The 21,659-nt window shown below is 46.5% G+C and overlaps 2 protein-coding genes across 2 annotated transcripts; both read left to right on the forward strand.

Annotated features, from left to right (window-relative positions):
* The first annotated feature begins 4,605 nt into the window (after positions 1-4,605).
* LOC124706125 (monosaccharide-sensing protein 2-like) lies at positions 4,606-8,680 on the forward strand. The gene is made up of 6 exons (XM_047237787.1): positions 4,606-4,709; positions 4,870-4,966; positions 5,465-6,031; positions 6,130-7,085; positions 7,638-7,825; positions 7,920-8,680. Exons 2-6 carry the CDS (start codon positions 4,888-4,890, stop codon positions 8,359-8,361), a joined length of 2,232 nt encoding a protein of 743 aa, XP_047093743.1. The 5' UTR covers positions 4,606-4,709; positions 4,870-4,887; the 3' UTR covers positions 8,362-8,680.
* Positions 8,681-12,812: 4,132 nt separating this feature from the next.
* LOC124647690 lies at positions 12,813-19,405 on the forward strand. Its single transcript, XM_047187591.1, has 7 exons — positions 12,813-12,934; positions 14,822-14,887; positions 15,044-15,106; positions 16,913-17,159; positions 17,237-17,426; positions 18,948-19,072; positions 19,163-19,405. The coding sequence occupies exons 1-7, from the start codon at positions 12,813-12,815 to the stop codon at positions 19,175-19,177; spliced, it is 828 nt and encodes a 275-aa protein (XP_047043547.1). The 3' UTR covers positions 19,178-19,405.
* Positions 19,406-21,659: the final 2,254 nt, after the last annotated feature.

Raw genomic sequence — 21,659 nt, forward strand, 5'->3', positions numbered from 1 at the left:
AGGAGAAAATTTCTGCACCAGGGAATTATAGAAACCTGAATGTGTCGCTGTCCTTTCGAGCGTTGCCGACGTAGCTCGGGCCCATTGTTTTCGTGCCATTCTTCGGAGGTACTCCTTCGAAAATTGTCTAGAGATGGATGGGGCCATTCGATCTTTGGAGCAACCTGGTCCGCAGCTGTCCGTTTCAGCAACTCTAGTACCCATCTCCTCCGGAATAATATCTGTTAGAGCATCTCCAGTCGCGTCCCCCAAACCGTCCCCCAAACCGCGCCGGATTGAGCGTTTGGGGGACGTGTTTTGCTCGTGCCGCGTTTGGGGGACGTCGCTCCCAGCCGCGTCCACCAAGCGCCGACCCCAAATGAATATTTGTGCAGGAAAATAAAGGTTTTCATTCAATTTTGATTATATATTACAAAGTTTGAATGAAAACGGCTAGATTTCATCTAAACCTAGGCTGCGACCGCCGGCCGGCGCGTTCGACGGCCCCGCCCGTCGTCGCCTCCCTACGCCGCGGCTCCTCCTGCGCGCGCCTCCTCTCCTTGCGTTCGGCGGTGGCCGGACGGTGCCGGCTCCCGCCGATAGTCCTCCTCCGTGCTCCCGTGCCGGGCCGGCGGGAGGGAGAGCTCGATGGCGCGACGAATCTCCGCCTCTTCGCGGGCACGGGCGTCGTCCGGAGCTTCTTCTCCGACTCGAAGGACTCGACGAGGGCGCGTTGCTCGATCGGCCGTCTCGTCCGGGTGCGGGGCGTCGTCGTCGGACCGGTCGAACTCGTCGTCGTCGTCGTCGTCGTCCTCCGCCTCGGTCTCCTCCGCCTCGGCCTCCTCCTCCAGTGGCGCCTCCTCCTCCACATGCGGTTGGCGCCTCCATCATCGCCGCCGCATGCGCGTCGGCCGCCGCTAGCTCGCTCCGCCCGCCTCGCCATAGCGCCGTAGCGCCGACTCCCGCTGTCGACGGCTCCTCCGCCGTCGCCTGCTGCTGGAGCTCGATCGACTCACGCCGCCGGCGCTCGGTCGAGTCACGCCGGTTCACGGAACAGGCGCCGCCGCTCATCGCGCGCGCGCCGGCGCTCGTCGAGCCCGTCGCTGCTCCATCTCCTCCCGTGCCGGCGCCGTCGCGCCTCTTGTCCCGTCGAGGCGTCGAACGCCGCAACGGTGTCGCGGCTGCTCGCTCTGCCCGCGCTGCTGCCGCCGCGGCCTCCTCGGCGGCGGAGCGAGGGCGGAGAACGCCGCAAGATCCGCCGCCTGCTTGCGCCTCACGCCGGCCTGGCGGGCCTCCTCCTCGAGTGCCTCCTCGAGTGCCGCACGCCGCGGCCGGCTCGTCAATGGAGGAGACGGCGGTGGAGGAAGTGGCCATCGCCGGGGCGGTTCGCCATTGCCCGCGGTGATGGAGGAGGCGGCTGTGGAGCGACGAGGGCTGTGTTTGTTGCCGGCGGGGTGTGGTGGCTACCATTGATGAGCCGGGAGACCTTTTATAGACGCCGGCGTCGGGAAGAAAGCGCGGGAACGGACGAGAAGAGGCGGGAAGATCGCGCGGGAACGGGCGGTGGCGTGCGAACGCCGGCGACGCGTGGAGGCCGCGCGGCACCGACGAGACGTCTCGCCTGCCCCTCCGTCGCCATTAAGGCAAAGATGCCGCCGTGTGTCACTGCGCGCGAATAACTTCCGTCGCGAGGTAGGCGACGGTTAGGTTAAAATTAGCCGTGCGGCCGACGCGTCGGCCCGCCACTCCCCGCCTCGCTTTTCGTTATGTCCGGCGTGCCCGGAGCGTCCCCTGTGGGGCGGGGACGGGCTCGGGGCGCCGGACACCATATCGGACCGCGCCGGACAAAAAGAGGCTTTGGGGGACGCGGCTGGAACGCTTTTTTTGTCCGGCGCGCCCCAAATCGCTTTGGGGGACGGTTTGGGGGACGCGACTGGAGATGCTCTTAGTAGCATACAGTATGATCTTAAATTCTTACATGAACATGGGATGCCATATGAGGGGTAATTAAGAAAAGATTGCAGTAGCTCCCTCGATACATTTTTTTGTTAGGAAACTTGCGCTTAACAATTTAGGAAAAGGGTGAAACGCATTCTATCATAAAATGGAACCTGTAGCTAGATATGGATTTTGTTAGTTGTTGAGAATATCAAGGGGATGGTTACGTTCTAGCTCATGTAGATGAGAACAAACGCATTTTTTTTTTCACTTGGCTGCATGCATGGATAATTGTGGTTGTTAGATGGATCTTTTTTCCTTCAGGACGTGGGAGGGTATTTTTGTCTTTAAATGAAAATGTGACACCGGACATTCACCAGTTTGTTTTTAATAGTAACCCAGCATCACCGCACCGCTCTGGTGTTCCAATAGTCGTCATCGCTGCCACGCCAGACACCACACCACTCTGGGGTTAACCATCACGTGCAGAGGGCTTGACTGCGGCACAGATCGGGGCGTGGAGGCGGTGGGAAACCCTCGGAGGAGAAGGTTGGGCCTCACCGACGCAGGTGGTGGAGAGAGACGGAGGCGGGGAGCCAACACGAGTCGGTAGGTTGCGGCGGCCGGAGCTCCATGGGATGTGTCCGCCAACGCATGCGACCAAGAGGGAGCGTGGGGTCGGGAGGCTGCTCCGGCGGCGACGGTGGCACAGTTCAAAGGACCAGCCTGGTCCTGTGCCACAGATCGAGCGAGATGGATGCTGCAGTTTCTGGATGGAAATTGGGGATGGCTCGTACCTGCTTTGGTCGAGCCCCTTTTTTCTCCCGCTGGGACGAGTGACGGGCGCACGAAAAGGGTGAAACGCATTCTATCATAAAATGGAACCTGTAGCTAGATATGGATTTTGTTAGTTGTTGAGAATATCAAGGGGATGGTTACGTTCTAGCTCATGTAGATGAGAACAAACGCATTTTTTTCTCACTTGGCTGCATGCATGGATAATTGTGGTTGTTAGATGGATCTTTTTTCCTTCAGGACGTGGGAGGGTATTTTTGTCTTTAAATAAAAATGTGACACCGGACATTCACCAGTTTGCTTTTAATAGTAAAGATTGTATAGATCGTGGTTCCACAATTTTCGTCATGGTTTTTGTTCAAAAGAAGCGAAGAGAGTAAATAAAAATCTGTGGGGATATTCGATCTACTATGTGAAGGAAAAAACACCTACAAAACGAAGTCCAAAGGAAGATTCCTTATGTTGGACATACATACTCTCGTCGAGGTTTGGGTTCTTTTCATGCGAGTTATGGTTGTCGACGGAGTCTGTCGTAGTGGCTTTGGATGGTCGAAAGATGTTGAATTTAATGGTACAAGTGTCAGACACAACAAGCATGTAACAAAGAATCCAAGACTACGTATAGCCTACACTATGACAAATTAGTGTTTGGGTGGCCACGGCAAGCCCTTCATGGGATCTGGTCCATCTATTTGACGGTGGTCGGTGCTAGAATGATTATGCACTCTTTAGTGGCGGCGTTGATTTGAGAGATTTGAGGCCAGGTGTAACGCTTCAACTTGGTTAAAACCATCATAGGAGGCTGCATAGCAAACAACTGCTAAACTTGTACCATCATTATTGTATTTTTACGAGGGGTTCCTTGAGAGGAGGCCACGAACATTACTAGATCGTGAGGAAAGGGAGGAAAATGTGTATGTTTCACCCATTGGATCCCCATATAAATGTACGTAATTCTTTGATTTATGCATTTTTTTGCAAATATTTGCTATGTTGATCATCAAGCAGTGCTAACTTATATGAGATCTGCTATACTCTATGCCTCACTCTTGTAGTTACCCACCCTCTCTCCTCTCATGATGATTCGCCAAGTGATCTTAATGTGTCACATTTGCTAGATTAAAACATTCTACTCTATTTATTTTCTTGTGGAAACAACTATACAATTTAGGGGAAAGAACTTTGTTAATAAACCTCCTTTCCACGCGGAACCCACGGGGAACCTAGTTTTAGATCTTGAAACCTTCAATGTTCCTCCAAAACCTTGAACCCGGAAAGAATGTTCTAGAGCCAATTGAACCTCCATCGTCCAAATGACACGCAATTCAACCGTAGAACGTGCAGCCTGAAATTTCGAGTACCCTGTTGCAAGCTCATCACCTCCATTCAAAACCAGCATGGCATTGATTTGGTGAGCGAGCATGTGGCACAAAAAACCTTTCAAAATTAATGAATATAGGACAAGTACAAAACCGCTAGGTGTCCTACGCGAGGCAGAGAGGAGAAGGCTGGATCCGGGTTTGCCTGCCTGCCGCGTGCCGCCTTCAATAATTCCCATATGCGGCTCTGCCCCCTCCCTGAGGCCAGCTGCTGGCCCACCTGTCAATTAATATACCCAAACGTTCTCCACATACAGTACGACTACACCCACCCACTGACATCTCGTCCCAGGTACCACCGGACCCACGCGCCAGCCTAGCGGGTGCCCAGCAGCGGCGCACGGGAGGAATATCGTACTGTATCATAAAAAATCGGAGCCGGCCACGCAGGGCAGCAGATGATAGTCCACAGAGTCCCAGCCCACACTGACGCCCACTCATCATCATCTCCCTCCTCCGCCCGCCCGCGCCCCCGGGCGAAATCGACACCGCAGCGCCCGCGCCGTGGTCACGGAAACCTTCCGAAACCGGCAGGGATTCCCCTCTTATACACCCCCCGCCCCCTCCCGTCCCGCCAGCTCGCGAGGTTCCCGTGCCCGATCGGAGATCCAATCTCGGGTAAGCGAGCCAAGCTCTGTTTCTTGCTCTTCTTTTGTGTGGAGTCGAGGCTCTCTCGAATCTGATTTGTTCTTCGGGGTTGCTGGTGCGCGTTGCTGTTTTGTATTCGGGATTTGGCGTGCTGACGATTGTTTCTGTTGGTGGTGATTGTGCTGTGCAGGGGTGAGATTCGCCGGCCATGTCGGGCGCCGTGCTCGTGGCCATAGCGGCCTCCATCGGCAACCTGCTGCAGGGCTGGGATAATGCGACCATCGCAGGTACGCAATTCATCTCTTCTCCAGGGAAAAGAGCTGGTCTTTTTACGCGGTTGGATGCCATGTCTTTATGTTGCACTAGGGGGCCGTGTTAGGTACAGCAATTATTGGGAAATCTTGTCGGCTCCGATCATGACGGATTTGCTGGAGCTGCATGTAGTAGTAAAAAAAATAAAATTCTTTCTCTTGATCCGCTAAAACTGATCAACCAACCGAGATAAAATCCTCACGCCCAGTTTCCAGTTTTCTGGATGGATCCCATACATGATCCCTGCATCTGAATTCGATGATACCCTCTACGCCAACATGTTTCAGAACTCTGAATTGATACCGAGAGTTTTGACTCCACGCTGACCATGTTGACTTGCCGGTCCTTTCTCTTTACTGTTGTAGATCGTCTGAAACTCCGAATGCTGTATTTCCGTTATGATAAGCAATGGAGAGGGGAGCAGTCCCAGATGGAAATTTTTTTGTTTGACTTGCTGGTGTTGGTCTCTCCAGGTGCTGTCCTGTACATAAAGAAGGAGTTCAGCCTGGAGACGCAGCCGCTGATCGAGGGCCTCATCGTGGCCATGTCGCTCATCGGCGCGACGGTCATCACCACATTCTCCGGGGCGGTGGCCGATTCCTTCGGCAGGCGGCCGCTGCTGATCGCGTCGGCTGTCCTCTACTTCATCAGCGGCCTGGTGATGCTCTGGGCGCCCAACGTGTACGTGCTGCTCCTGGCGAGGCTCATCGACGGGTTCGGCATCGGTCTGTCCGTCACCCTTGTCCCTCTCTACATCTCGGAGACCGCACCGACCGACATCAGGGGGCTGCTCAACACGCTGCCACAGTTCAGCGGGTCCGGAGGGATGTTCCTCTCTTACTGCATGGTGTTTGCCATGTCCCTCATGCCGCAGCCTGAGTGGAGGGTCATGCTTGGGGTTTTGTCCATCCCGTCGCTAATATACTTTGCGCTGACAGTCTTCTACTTGCCTGAATCGCCGAGATGGCTTGTGAGCAAAGGAAGAATGGCTGAGGCCAAGCGCGTGTTGCAGAGACTGCGGGGAAGGGAAGATGTCTCAGGTTTGTCTGTCTTCTCTGTAAATATACTAGTGTAATTACCTGTATAATAGCCATAAAAAATCCATGATGGTTTTCCTCATTTTGCATTAACTGTGCAGGCGAAATGGCCCTTCTTGTTGAAGGATTGGGTGTTGGGAAAGATACACACTTTGAGGAATACATAATTGGCCCTGATGACGAGCTTGCTGATGATGGGCTGGCTCCAGATCCAGATAAGATGAAACTCTACGGACCGGAAGAAGGCGTATCGTGGATCGCCCGTCCTGTTAGGGGTGGTGCCCAAAGCGCACTTGGAAGTGCGTTGGGTCTCATGTCTCATCATGGGAGTATGGTTAGTCAGGGTAAATCTATCGTGGACCCTCTAGTCACTCTTTTCGGAAGTGTCCATGAGAAGATGCCTGAGGTAATGGGGAGCATGAGGAGCACACTGTTTCCTAACTTTGGCAGCATGTTCAGCATGGCGGAACAGCAGCAAGCTAAAGCTGACTGGGATGCCGAGAGTCATAGGGATGATGAGGACTATGCATCAGATCATGGTGCTGATGACATTGAGGATAACCTCAACAGCCCGCTTATTTCTCGTCAAGCGACAAGCGTTGAAGGAAAAGAGATTGCTGCACCTCATGGAAGCATAATGGGTAATGTGGGTAGAAGTAGTAGTATGCAGGGAGGGGACGCCGTCAGCAGCATGGGCATTGGCGGCGGATGGCAGTTGGCTTGGAAGTGGACCGAGAGAGAAGGCGCAGATGGGCAAAAAGAAGGCGGTTTCCAACGTATTTACTTGCATGAAGAGGGTGTGCAAGGCGACCGGAGGGGCTCTATATTGTCTATGCCAGGAGGCGATGTTCCTCCTGGTGGTGAGTATATCCAGGCAGCTGCTCTAGTGAGCCAACCAGCTCTTTACTCAAAGGATATAATAGAGCAGCAGCTGGCTGGTCCTGCCATGGTACATCCATCTGAGACAGCTGCTAAGGGCCCTAAGTGGGCAGACCTATTTGAACCTGGAGTGAAACATGCACTTTTTGTTGGCATAGGATTACAGATCCTGCAACAGGTAAACTAGTTTATGCCTTTGTGGTAGCAAGTAACTCTCTCGTGTTATGCCGCTATAATTATGATATAATGCTAATCTGGATAACATGATTCTGCTTATTGAACTGCAATCCTTATGAATACGTCTTTAGTTCTTTGCACAAGTGAAGTCGATTTTGATATGCCATGTAGTATACAACATAAATTTTATAGAAACATGATGTGGTAGAAGTGTAGAACACACTAAAACATCCTATTGAATAGAATAATAGTGGAGCTGCTGGGACTGGACTATGGTACATACACATCTGGACGTAAGCCCACAATTTTTTTAATAGGTATGTAGTTAGAAGCATGGAAGCAATAGGCTGACCTTTTTAAATATTTGTTTGCTGAAAATGGTTCTAGCCTTCATAGAATAAATGATCAGTACAACATTTCAAAATCTGACAGAATTCAGTTTCCTCGCCTGTCCCCTTATGCTACCTTTTTTTTTTCTATGTTCCAGTTTTAGTATGGTTTTCAATGCATACGAAATGTTAATTTGCTGATTATCAACTTTCTTTTATTTCAGTTTGCAGGTATCAATGGAGTTCTCTATTACACTCCTCAGATACTTGAGCAAGCAGGTGTTGGGATTCTTCTATCAAACATTGGACTAAGCTCTTTGTCTGCATCTATTCTTATCAGTGCCTTGACAACCTTGCTGATGCTTCCTAGCATTGGTATTGCCATGAGGCTCATGGATATGTCAGGAAGAAGGTTAGCCTTCACAGTTTGCTTCCCATTGATAGAATGTGATATTGTTGAATGTAAATAAAATATTAATCTTTCTTCTGATTTGTTTCTCACCCAGGTTTCTTCTCCTTTCGACAATCCCTGTCTTGATAGTAGCACTGGCTATCTTGGTTCTGGTCAACATTGTGGATGTTGGAACCATGGTGCATGCTGCACTCTCGACGATCAGCGTCATAGTATATTTCTGCTTCTTCGTTATGGGGTTTGGGCCTATCCCAAATATTCTCTGCGCAGAAATTTTCCCCACCTCTGTCCGGGGCATCTGCATAGCCATCTGTGCCCTAACCTTCTGGATCGGTGACATTATCGTGACATACACTCTTCCCGTGATGCTTAACGCGATTGGACTTGCTGGAGTCTTCGGAATATATGCTGTCGTTTGCATACTGGCTCTTGTATTTGTCTACATGAAGGTGCCTGAGACCAAGGGCATGCCCCTGGAGGTCATTACCGAGTTCTTCTCTGTCGGGGCAAAGCAGGGCAAGGAAGCCACTGATTAGTTGCTCTGATCGCTGGTGGTAATTTTGTGGTTCTGGAACTACACTGCCACTAACCTGTGATGCTCTGGTAAAGAAACTTCAAGGAGAGCAGAGAGGGCCTAAAGAGATGACATGAAGACTACATCGTGAGGCTGTAATCCTGGGGTTGACAACTTTTGGAACTAGGCTACTTGTTTTAGATCACCTGTTGTTTTCGCTTTGTGATTTTCTGTTTGTGTTATTTGGAACGTCTTGCCTCTAAGCAGTGCTCTCATCACAGTTTATGTTACTGCTTTTGTTCTGCTCAGTATAGTTTCTCACAGCTGTTGTCAGTACTGAATTGCCTTAGCAGTTTCGTTGTGTTATTGGTATTACTTATCGGCCTCCTGCAGCGACGAGCGCCCCCAAGGTTTTTTGAACTAGATTTTTCCAATATGCAAATCAAAACACACATTCCTAGTCATAATTCAAAGTACCTGCAATCAAAATGCATGAAAAAACACTGTAAAGTCCGAAGATACATATTACAAAGCCGCTTCAATTGAATGTAAAACAAATGGAAGAGTGCTCATCCTTTCATTCCAAATCTAGCTGCAGCTAAAAGAAATGTACTGCAACATTCTTTCCATCCAAATGCAGATGTAAATAATATACATTGTATTTGAACGTACCACACCAAAAAAACCAATGCTCCAGTCAGAAGACGAGCTTATAGGAATAGGTGAAAAAAGCACACTACTGAGGTGCGTAAAACATGAAGAACCGCGTAAAAAGGGGACAATCTGTGAAGTTTGAAGTTCCTTGTTGTTACATCATGAGCACTTATCATCGCCCTGTGTCCATCTTCACCAAGGCAGCTAATAGCATCCATAATCCTTTTTTTTTACGAGCAATGCCGATTCATTAAAGTAGAGGGAAAAACTTTACAATGCAGTAAACTGCAGAACGAACAAAAAGGAGGCAACAGGACTAATCCTTGGAAGACAGAGGAAACACTCTAAACTCATCAAGAGCAAGCACATCCACAGCACTTGGCAGTTGCACCCTTGGACTAAAAAATACGCCTATTGCTCTTTCCAGATATTCCAAACAAAATACATGGCAGCAGATGCCTGGCATCGAAGCTCCTTGGATCTATTAAGCTTCAAGATCTCAGTCCACAACGATGAAAGGGAGGTGGAAGAAGACATAGCCACAGCCATCTGACTGAACTCGTTGATGCAGCATGCCACACCTCTTTGGCTAAAGGGCAGAGAACAGAGATGTGCTCTGCCAACTCCTTTTCTTGATCGCAAAGTGAAGTCCTGACTAGGAAAACCACTCCTTTCCAATCTGTCAGCAGTCCAAATTCGTCCCTGCAGCAAAAGCCAGCAATGAAACTTCAAGATAAAACAGAATGTACCCAATCTTCTAGTTCGATTTGAGTAACTCATCGTATGAAAAGAATAGAATTAAACTGCAAGATCATAATCAAATTATGGATATACCTGTACTTAGAGTATCAATTGGACCAGATGAGTCACGCTGTTCATGTTTAGTCTACCAATTCCTTGCTCGCCCCACCCCTTGCCGTGGCTATTTTGGAACACATAATACCATTCACCACCCCTAACACCATAGCCGATTATGGCTACTGCATGGGAGGCTCTAGTTACTATACCATCGATCTTCAGAGGGAAATCGGGATTATAGGTGTATATATCTCGGGGATTCAGTTCCAGATAATTCCCAGAAACGTTGAAGGTGCCCACCATACAGTGTCCTTTGGTGAGCATCTCCACACGGCTGGGCATTTTTGGTTTTGGATTTGGGCGAGCCTTGGTCACCTTTGGATGGTGAAGTGGATCGAGCTCCTTGAAGCTACTTATTTTGTAGGGGCCACAAACTTTCCCATTTTCATCTTTTCCAATAGTTCCTTGATCTATTAGTATTTGACATGTCCTTCATACTCTAATGAACCCCTTTCCTTCCTCCTATCCAATTCTGCCGTGTTTCTGTTTGGAACATAAGAAGGATAACAATAATCAGAAGCACATTTAATGTTATGGTCCTATCCCTGTTTGCAGAAAAAAATAGCACACTTGCTTTCATTCCTAAAATCATTTTAGTACGAAATTTATATATACCCGTTATTGACAAATATATGCTATATTGGCAAGCAAGTATCTCTAGTAGGGTCAGAGAATATTTAGGGGCAAAGGGTAAGAATAGAGGTCGTCCCAGCTAGGTAAAAAGTGTTATGCCCTTTCAGAACATGCACTATTACAAAACTACATATTACTCATTATAGGACACTTATACCTATAAAGAGTAATATGCAGTTCACTTAAGTGTAAAGCTATTCCACACTTAACTGAACACAACCGGCTTATAGGACACATCTAGTCTCCTACATGTTTTACATAACCCTATTTCTCATCATGGTGTATGGGGGAGCATTTGTGAGTCTTGCGAAGCAACAATGATCAGGTGAGGCATTCCGGTTTGAGTGGAGCTTGAAGAGTTATCATCAAGATCAAGCGGGATGCGCAAGACAAAGGTATGGCCTCGCTAGGTTTTTATTTTACCGGTCTCAAGGTGGTTGTTGGGAGACCGGATTATAGGATAGATAGCCGCACTATCAAGAGGGGCTTTCGGTTGGGTAACTTGATCACATCGTCTTAGGGAGCTCAATCGTTTGCATACTTTGCATATCCCTATTGCTTCTTGGTGTTTCTCTGTGTGAGGTTCTTGATCTTGTTGCTAGCTTTACAACAAGCCCAAGTTTATCGAAAACGGAATCCATATGCATATTCTATTGCGTTTTCGAACTTGGAGGTTTTACCGGTGTCTCTTTTATAGATGGGTCAAAACATTAATATTGTGTTTTTTACTCTGTGGGTGAACAATGATGTTTCTATGCATAAAATTGTAGGGCTTGTTGTTCTGATTCCAACAAGCCCAAGATCATCAAAATCGGAGTCCGGACGCAAAAGATATCACTGTTTTCGTAAACATGTTTTCCGGTTGGCGAGGCCCCCGGTCGACCGGCCGTCCCACCGGCCCACCTGCCACCATGCCCGGTGGCGCCAGCTTCCTCACCGGACGGCCCGACACAGACCGGCTCCCACACCAGTGCACACCGGACGCGATCCATGGGCACTTAGGGCTGGCCCGGTGCCACGCCCGGCGTGACCGGCTCTCCCATCAGGCGGCCTGGTGCGATGCCCAGCGTGACCGGCCCTCCCGCCAGGCTGCACGAAAAACTCCCAGATCTGCCCCAAACGATCATATCTCTTTTGGCTATAAAAGGGGCTTCTTCCCCAACGGTTTTCTAAGGTTCCTGAGCATGTTTTTGATCACCATTATTGAACCTTTTGAGCTTGATTCCTCTCCCTTCCCTCCTATGATTCTTGCATATTCTTGGGGGATCTGAAAGAGGAGATCTAGATCTACAACCTCCTCCAATCCATTCCTCCTCTAAGTGAGGGGAACTCTTGGGATCTAGATCTTGGAGTCATTTGTTGATTTCCTTCTTGTTCTTCCTCTCTAATTTCATCCTAGCATTTGTTGCTTTGGTGGGATTTGAGTGTGAAGGATTTAAACACCTTTGGTGTTCTTGCTTTGCATTATTGCATAGTGTTGAGCTCTCCACCATGATTAGTTCGAGTGAGAGACCGTGAACTTGTTACTCTTGGAGGATGACCTCCTAGTTGGCTTGGTTGGTGTCCTGGTGACCTCTTCGTGGAAGGTTGTGAAGGGGCCCAAGGCTTCTCCTTCGTGGAGCTTGTGAAGTGGTTGTGGATTTCCATCTCTGGAGTGGAGGGAAAGCTAACCACAAGGAAATGGGCTATTCCTTCGTGGGATAGGCTCGGAGAAGAAGGTGAGCCTTCGTGGCGTTGGAAAATCTTTCGTGGGATCCCCACCTCTCTAAACGTGATGTACCTTCTTGTAAAGGAAGGAAACACGGAAATACATCTTCGTCTCCGCGTGTCTCGGTTATTTCTATACCTGAGTTTACTTTCCCTTGTGATAGCCATCGAGCTTGAAGTGTTTATTATATCTTGCTATCACTTGTTGTTCATATATATATTGTGCCTATCTTTCTTAGCTCTAATTGTTGTTGTTGCACTTAGTTGAGCCTAGCATATTTAGGGTTTGTGCTTGTAAAATAAACGTTAGATTAATTCCGCTTTCTTACAAGCCAAATTCGTAAGAGTTTTTAAATCGCCTATTCACCCCCCTCTAGGCGACATCTCATCCTTTCACATAGGCCGGTCACCGTCAAACATCTGCCCTTCACCGTCAAACAATACCTCCGCGGACCATACACCGATCGCTCCGCTAGACACATGCAGGAGGACATGGTGGGGCTCTTTCCAATATACGATCGACACGAACCTCTGGGCGACGCATCCTGTCCCAGTCCGTGGCCACGTGGATGGTGACGACGAACTCGAAACCGGAGAGGTCAATGGCCACGGGGCTGAGAGATGATGGTGTCGATTGTAGTGGTGACGGGGACAGTGGTGGCTGACTCTGGCCACCGCGCCTTCCTCGGTGCCCTCGGCCTCGGCCAGGCTGATGGCCCGAAGGCCGTCCTAGACGCCCTCCCGTTGAGCCTATGCCGCCATCCATTGTTGCGGAGATGCCTTTGGTGGTGGTGGAAAATGTAGGAAGTGAGGTTGTGGAAGAAAATGGTCGCCTCTGGCCTTCTTAAAATGGCCAGGGCATTGGATGCCGGCACGTAGAACGAAAACGATGGCATTGATAAAAGGTAGGCGGCTATCACAGTGGGCGGGTGGCACGACCAGAGCAGGAGCGCAAGCATCAGACGACGCGGGTAGAGTAGGAGCGCCAGAGTCAGCCTACTTCCATTAATGGCTAGAGGAAGAAAGACGTTGTGCCGCTGCAATGCGGGCCCTCGGTCCACGCGGGTGGACAAGGAGGACACGTGCGCTTTCCGTGTGAACGCTTTGGTTTTCTAAATTTGGTGTGCCGGTAGATTGCAGCGAATGGATCAGTTCATTTAGGTAGCCCAGCTAAAACGTGAGCAGACGATCCGTTTATCCGCGCGAACCGATTGGAACAGCAAGAGCTCGAATGAGTCGAGCCCGCTGGAGATTGTCCCTGCCGTGACCTGCTAGGCAAAACCTATACACCGAACAGGTTGGTGGCTACTGGCCACCGCACACGCCCTGGTCGGGTATGAGTCAGGCCCATTTGTGTCTGTTTAGCCTGTAGTAGTTCGTTTTTTCCTTTTTTTTTCTTTTTTGGTTTCTTTTTATGTTTTTCTTTTCTATTTTCTGTTTTCGGTTTTGTTTATATTTTTTCAGATTCGAAAATTTTAATTTTTAAAATTGTTCAAATTGAGAAAATGTTTAAATTTAAAAATATTCAAATTTGAAAACCGTCAAATTTGAAATATGTTCAAAAAAATCAAATGCGAAAATATAAACAAAATGTTTAAATTCAAAAATGTTCAAATTTGAAAACCGTTCAAATTTGAAAACCGTTCAAATTTGAAATCTTCAAAAAAATTCAAATGCGAAAATATTGAAATTCGAAAAATATTCAGATTCTAAATTTGTTCAAATTTTCAGAAAGTTTAGATTCAAATTTTGTTCATATTCAGCAAAACATAAATGAAATAGCAGAAGAAAAAAGAAAGAAAGGAGAGAAAAATTACTGGACCGGCCCAGTGCCTCCCGCCTGGGATGTGTGTACGATCAGCTTAATGGGCTGAGTCCATATACGCTCGGGGTGGTGTGCGGTGGTGGGTTCGCTGCCACTGACCAGCTCGGTGAATAGGAGTCCCCCACCTGCTATGCTAGGCTGAGGATTTGAGCCTGGGTTCGAGTCGGGCTCTGGATTTGCTGCTATGGTATGAACGGCAGAACGGCGTTGTTTCCTATTGAGCGAGCCTCATGGTCTTTGTGTTATTTCGATTCAACTCCGATTCAGCTCTAGCTATATCTTCCGTCCAATAAACAAACTGCACTCAGAGCCAGACTAAAACTCGAATCAGTATACGATTAGATGTAACTTCGATAGCCACGGCGGGATATGTATACACGTGCCTTTGCCTCTTCTACAATCGCAATAGCAACACAACCGGCCTGAACAAAGCGACATCATATCCTGTTTCCAAACATCGTGAAATCGAAGTGACGGGATTATGGCTGACGAAGAGGTGAACCAGAAGTAAGCTGATCTACGATCTCTTGTTCCCCCATGCCGCATTCATGTTTTTGAGTAAACTTTAGCTTGAAGGAACCTTGCGTAAAAATCCAAGCTACCAGCACCTCAAAATTAGATGCTACAGTTTTCTTGCGGGAAAGGCAGATGCTAAGTTGGTCACATCAGTTTTTCCTCGCTCTTTTTCTTTCTTTTGGAAGCATTACATCGTAGACATAAGAAGGCTCTAGAAAATGATACTGTATATATATTTTGCAAATTTTCCATCATAACAATCTCACCAGTTTGTGTTTGACCAATGAAGGTACCAGGCACTGTCGCTTCTTGATTGCGACGAGGATATACCTTCTGCTTCTGAATCATCTGCAGGGTAATACTTATTATATAAAGTTTTTCTCAATATGGCCGAGATTTTGTTTACTCAAACCACAGTATGGGCGGTGTTTATCATTGTTTTTTTGCATCGCTTTCTCCATCGGTTCGTGCGTGTCACTAGCTATTTTTTACGGTTGCTGGATCATTTCAGGCACGGCGCTGATAACAGTGATGGGCAAAATCGTGGTGAAGATGCTGCTGTTCGTCATCACAGGTAATTCTTTTCACCAACATGCCGCCCCATGCGTTTAGTGGAACAAGTACTATGCTTGAATTCACTTACTTCGAATTTGTGCAATTCTGGATGTTGCAATTAGAATTGTAGGTATAACATGAGATCAGATCTTTGTTTGCACCAGTGAGCAACTGCAACTGATATCTCGGCGTGTCAAATGAAAAGTTATTATTGATCAATCACTTGATTGTACTATCAGCACTGTCCAGCGATCCGTCTTGCCTTTGATCTCTTGTACACATACAGAGTGATGTGTGGACAATTCACCTTCAGATTTCTGTGAACAATGCAGCGCAAAGAAATATTTTTTTACTATGACACAATAGATCACAAATTACAAGCCCACACACATGGTAATAGTAAACACAAAGAAATATTCTCCACAGCTCCACTCCGCTCAGGCATGATAATTCAGGTTTGGATCACAGATGATTTAGTGCACCGGTTTATTACAGATGATCATAAAGTACCTTATGAACCATTCTTCTCTGGAAGCAAAATTTCTGTCAAGTTTGTATAAACATTTATGACCACTAGATTAACCATTGCTCACTGGACATACAGTTTTTTGTACAGTTTACATCAATATATCCATAGCTGCAAAATAATCATTCTCTTTTGGTATTACAATTTATTTGCATTTTGCAACGTGGCATAAAGATCATGAACCACAAACTCAACCAATCTTCTCTGGGACATTTTACATAAAGATTCTTGACACCATTCTCGAGAAGTACATTTTCTGACCACAAATTTGAACAATCTTCTCTGCAAGTACAGTTTATATAAAGTTTCATGGCCGTGAAATAACTATTCTTAACTAGAAGTATAACTTTTCTACAGTTCGCAAAGGTTTCTTGACAACAAAAGAATCATTATTCTCTGCAAGTACAATGTTTGTACAGTTGGATAAAGATTCGTGACCCACACAATTTCAGAATATGATGTAGCAAATTCAACTTCCTGCCACCCATCACCAACCCGATCTATTCTGGCGTAAAAATGCACTGGCCAGCCTCCAAGAGGAACACAAGCAAACGAATAACATGCACAAGTTCTGCTAAGTCATCAGCTTAATAGTGGTGCTGGGGTTGACGAGGAGAGGTTACCGGGAGCCTTGCGCCTTCTGCTCTCCAGTCCTAGCTCTGCCACTCAGGGAAAACCAAGTCGCACCACCAGGGGATGGCAAGCGGAGATGAGAAGCAGACTGGTGGTACAGAGGACAATGAAGGGAAGCCGCCGGTGAGATCAATCGGGGTGGGAGACAGCTCTGGGTTGCTGGGCTGTCTCCCTCATGGACATGAGCATCAGAGAAAGGCCTTGAGGGAATGTGAGGGGCAAATTGGTTGCGGGACTTGGTTGGTTTTTTCTTCTTAATGGCGTAGTGCAAGTAATTTTGCAATGAACTTAGGGCCAGATCTTGCCTAGATGTGGTGGGGAGCGATCTTTTTCTTTCAGCTCCATTAAAATGAAATAATGTATTAAGTGACATTCTACTCCAGCTCAACATCACTCCAGTAAAACATCTGTCTAGGATAGCTCCATTGAATCAACTTGAGAATGTTGACTGAGGCTTCCCCAAATACCCACTAGAGGATAACCACAAGGAATCTCCCATAGATTTGTAGCTCCAGCATCAAATTGCCAGTCATTATTAGTTGTCGCATGTTATATTTACTAATTGTTGAATCTTTATGGCGGCTTGTTTGAAGTCACTTCAAGTTTCCTAATTTATCATTAGTGTTGCTTATATGATTAATTATGTTTCCTAATTTGTTGTTTCAGTTCTAACGATGATAGTGATGACGACGAGAATCCTTTTCTTACCGATAGTTATGGAAAGGTAACAACTTGGAGGCTGAGTGATTTGGAGGCAGCATTCGAAAAACATCTTGAAGATGAAGCAAGTAAACCAAAGGTAGAAGTAAAAAAGAAAACGAAGGAAGAAATACTAAAGCTTGATAATGATCGTAAGCAAAAGTTCATGGAATATGCTTTACAGAAGTATAACGATGAAGAGGATCTTGCTGGGGTTTGTGCTCTTTTCCTTTTAATTTGTTATTCTTTATTTCAGCACATTCCCATTTATAATCTGAGAAATGTTTTCAGGAGATGCGCTTTGTGTTCGATGAAATTAAAGGAGAAGTTTACGTTATTGAAGAATGCCTGAAATTCTATGAACATTTCAACTTCACAGCTAAGCAGGCTGGTTCCATGGTTTTATTTTTTGCTGAAGTGATCCCCAGCGGAGACACTTGTAATGTTCTCTGCTGCAAGCCTTTGGATTGTGATGACAATGGTATGTTTCTAAATTTTACTATGACTAGTAGTAGTATGGTAGTGCTATACAATGACTTGTTGCATGAACGGGGCAGGTGATTTATCTTTAATATGTTCGGAACTTTATTTGACTAATGGCAGGCTAGTTTGTATAGTTAATCTGTTTATCTGTCCACTGCCGTGCTTATAGAGTGGATTGTTAATCTTAAATATGTAAAACCTTACAAAAATGACTTCTTAAGTAGGAATTCCACTCATATGAATTGTTTGAAAAGCTTGTGTAAATTTACTACCCTAAGCTGATGTTTTGTCATGTGGCAATTAACCTTGTAAACTGATCTTTTGTCATATGGGGATTAACCTACAGCTGATGTGGCATACCTGGTTAGGTCCCCGATTGGTCCGTTACCTTGCCCAGGCCTTGTGTTCATATTTAGTCATGATTTATACCTGATTGCTACTCAACTTGATTTGTTCTTAAGCAAGTGTCCTCGATAAGATTGAATCTGTATCAAACTATAGGCACACTTCTATTTGTTTTCTGATAGTCGTGCGTAAAGACATTCTTCATATAAGGTCGCAATCACGTTGGTTCTCAAGCTTTTCAAACAATCATCCTCCTGGTTCTGTTCGCTAGCGACAACACTTACCTGCCAGCGTCCTGTTGGTTCTCAAGCTCCTACCGGCATGGGCAATGCCCTCAAATCAAGGAGCCATGGATGAGATAATGCCTGGCATGCAGTTCTGGAGGAGGCAATAGGAACAGCGCCCTCCAGAATCACCAGCAGGTGCAGGAGTCATGGAGCGCATCGGCTATTGGGCTACCTAGATGGTACCCTTTGTGCCCATTGCTGGATGTTCTGGCCTCACCGTGCACTGGTCATCCTCCCACAACCGCCTCCTGCTGTCCGCCAGCATTTCCGCATTGTTCATCCATCCCTCCTTTTCCTTACCCAGAACCACCACCGGGACCACCCAATTTCAACCCACCATGACACCAGCACCACCATGCTCCCAATTACCGCTGTCCAGACACAGGCCCTGTACCAAAACCCCTCAGCGTTGGCTTGTGTGGTGCCTACCAGAAGCAGGAGTGTGCAATTAATTCTGTTTACTGAAGCACCATAATAGGGTTTTTGATAGAGATTCATGGCATGTTAATCTCTCAAATTTCTAATTGTTCAGTTATCACACAAAGCATTTCGCAAAAAAAAAAAGTTATCACACAAAGCACATGTGGTAAATCACGTGGTCTCCATATATTTTGTGTATTCATTGGAGGCATGTATTCGTACTTTCATTACTTAATCATATACTGAGCTGACGAGACTGGCTAAATCAGGACTTCAGTTCTAGTATTCTGGTCATACTAGAGAAGCCAGAGCTATTATCCTGTTATTTCGAAGATCAGTATGCCGTGGATGGATCCCATGTACACAGGCACCCCAGTCTACTTTTTGGGAAATAATATGTATTAGGAAGTCTAGACTTTTTAGAAATCAAAAGCGTATATCATCTAAAATTTGTTTCGTTTTTGAAGGACGCTGCCTTAGCTGTGAGGATCATCAATCTTATGTGAAAATGAGGCATCCAGCTGATGAGGCTCTGTATGTTGGAGGTCATGAGGAGGGACAGTTCCCATTTATTTTGGAGAGTAGCAGTGAGGTATTGTAAATCAAGCTGACATCTTTTTGTTCTGCTTTTTGCCTTAGATATTTTCTATAGTATGCATTATAATGTATTTCACATTTTCAGGATGACTCCGATTGAGAGGAAGGCATGACCGTGGAGAAGGCCTTCTGCATCCGCTTCTCATTTTAACGTCTATGATCTATTTGATGCATCTTCTATATGGAGGGCATATATATAAATACTTTTGGTACTAATATGTTGCTTGTAGTATGTGCAATGATGTTTGCATCATGCACGGAATCGACTTAGTCATCAGTATTTTAAACTTTGACGGAACATATGCAACCATTTTATACAGCCTGTTGTTTGCTCGTCTTAGGGTACTATTATCAGCATCGTCATCTCTTTGGAAATGAGTTTGCTCGTTCTGGTAGATTCCATGGGAATGTAGGTTGTGTTAGCAATCTGGGTAGAACGAGTGCCTTTGCCTCGGCCTCGGTTACGTGTTTATAGTATTGGAAAACGTACAGAGTTTGTTACAGGGAGATTACAAAGAGATTGTACCGGATACGGTACATACAATATAAAAACTGAAAACATATTCTAACACCCTCCCTTAATCTAAACCTTCTAAAAGGTTGAGATTACGTTTGAACTCATCGAGCTTCTTCACTGGCAGAGCCTTTGTAAAACCATCAGCCACTTGATCTTTGCTTGAAATAAAGTGAATGCCCAATCTATTGCTAGCAACTCTTTCTCTGACAAAATGAAAATCAATTTCAATGTGTTTAGTGCGAGCATGAAACACTGGATTTGCAGACAGATAGGTAGCTCCTAGATTGTCACACCAGAGACTTGGTTTTTGTAACAATTTTACTCCAAGTTCATTAAGAAGAGCTTCAACCCAAATCAACTCAGCTGTAGCATTAGCTAGAGCCTTATATTCAGCTTCAGTACTGGAACGAGATACTGTGGCCTGTTTTCTTGCACTCCAGGAGACCAAATTTGGTCCAACAAATATAGCAAAACCACCTGTAGACCTTCTGTCATCCAGACAACCTGCCCAATCTGCATCTGAAAAAGCACTTAGAAGTGTAGATGACGATTTTGTAAAGGTAATCCCAAGTTTTAATGTATCTTTCACATATCTGAGAATCCGTTTGACAGCTGTCCAATGTTCTGTAGTTGGAGCATGAAGAAACTGACAAACTTTATTCACTGAAAAAGCTAAGTCAGGCCGTGTGAGGGTTAAATATTGCAAAGCTCCAACTATGCTTCTGTATTGAGTACAGTCTTCAGAGCCAAGAGGTGTACCATCTGTGAGAGATAACTGTTCAGATGATGACAAAGGTGTAGGGGCAGGTTTACAGCTATGCATACCAACTTTCTCAAGTAACTCTGTGGCATATTTTTCCTGTGTCAAGAGTAGACCATTGTGCACCTTTTTTACTTCAATACCAAGGAAAAAGTGTAGGTCTCCTAGATCCTTGATAGCAAAATTCACATTCAAATCTCGAAGAAGGGCATCAATAGCACGATCTGAAGATCCAGTAACTATGATGTCATCAACATAAATCAAGACAAACATAGATATACCTGACTTCTTCAAGAGAAATAAAGAAGTGTCAGCCTTTGATGGTGTAAATCCAAGTTCACATAGTTTAGAACTCAATCTAGAATACCAGGCTCGAGGCGCTTGTTTCAAACCATATAGAGCTTTGTCAAGTTTGCAAACATGATGCGGAGCATGAGGGTTCTCAAAACCTGGAGGTTGTCTCATGTAGACCTCCTCTTCCAGAACACCATGAAGAAACGCGTTCTTGACATCTAGCTGCCTTAGACTCCATCCACAGGAAACAGATAGAGACAGTACAATCCTGATAGTTGCAATTTTTACCACAGGGCTAAAAGTATCCTCATAATCAATGCCATACCTTTGCTTGAACCCTTTTGCAACCAGTCTTGCTTTATATCTGTCAATAGAACCATCAGCCTTCTTCTTAATTCTGTATACCCATTTGCAATCAATCAAGTTTTTGCTTCTGTTTGGAGGAACAAGGTGCCAAGTCTTGTTCTCAAGGAGTGCATTGTATTCTTCCTTCATAGCTTTACACCAATTTTGATCATTCAAAGCTTCTGTAAGTGTTAATGGTTCACCTGTAGAAGACAACATGCCATAACGAACCGTGCCATCAGTATACTGTTTTGGATTGCGTATACCTTTCTGCAGCCGAGTACGAACTCCAGGTGGAGAAGGTGGAGGTGGCGAAGCAGCAGCAGAATTGTCAGAATCAGTGCCAGGATTTGCATCATTCGAATTTTCGTCGGAGCTTTCTCCCCCAGCAGCCGAGCCCTCAACAGAGCTGGCCACAGAAGATCCAACTGAGCCGGCAGGGGATACTGCATGTGATGATGAGGCCGGGCTCTCCACGCTCGGCGAGGCAGAGACACGCGGCGACACGGGAGGAGACGCAGGTGCACGCGGTCCCCCGGGCGTGTGGCCGTTACGCGCAGGCGGGACAGGGAAGGCCTGCCCACTGGCCGACGTGACAGATGGCGGATCTTCCTCGTACTGCTGCGCCTCGGGATCGACAGAGTCAGAGGAATGTTCAGGCGTATC

Source organism: Lolium rigidum, chromosome 4 (assembly GCF_022539505.1).
Source record: "Lolium rigidum isolate FL_2022 chromosome 4, APGP_CSIRO_Lrig_0.1, whole genome shotgun sequence".
Taxonomy (NCBI): Eukaryota; Viridiplantae; Streptophyta; class Magnoliopsida; order Poales; family Poaceae; genus Lolium; species Lolium rigidum.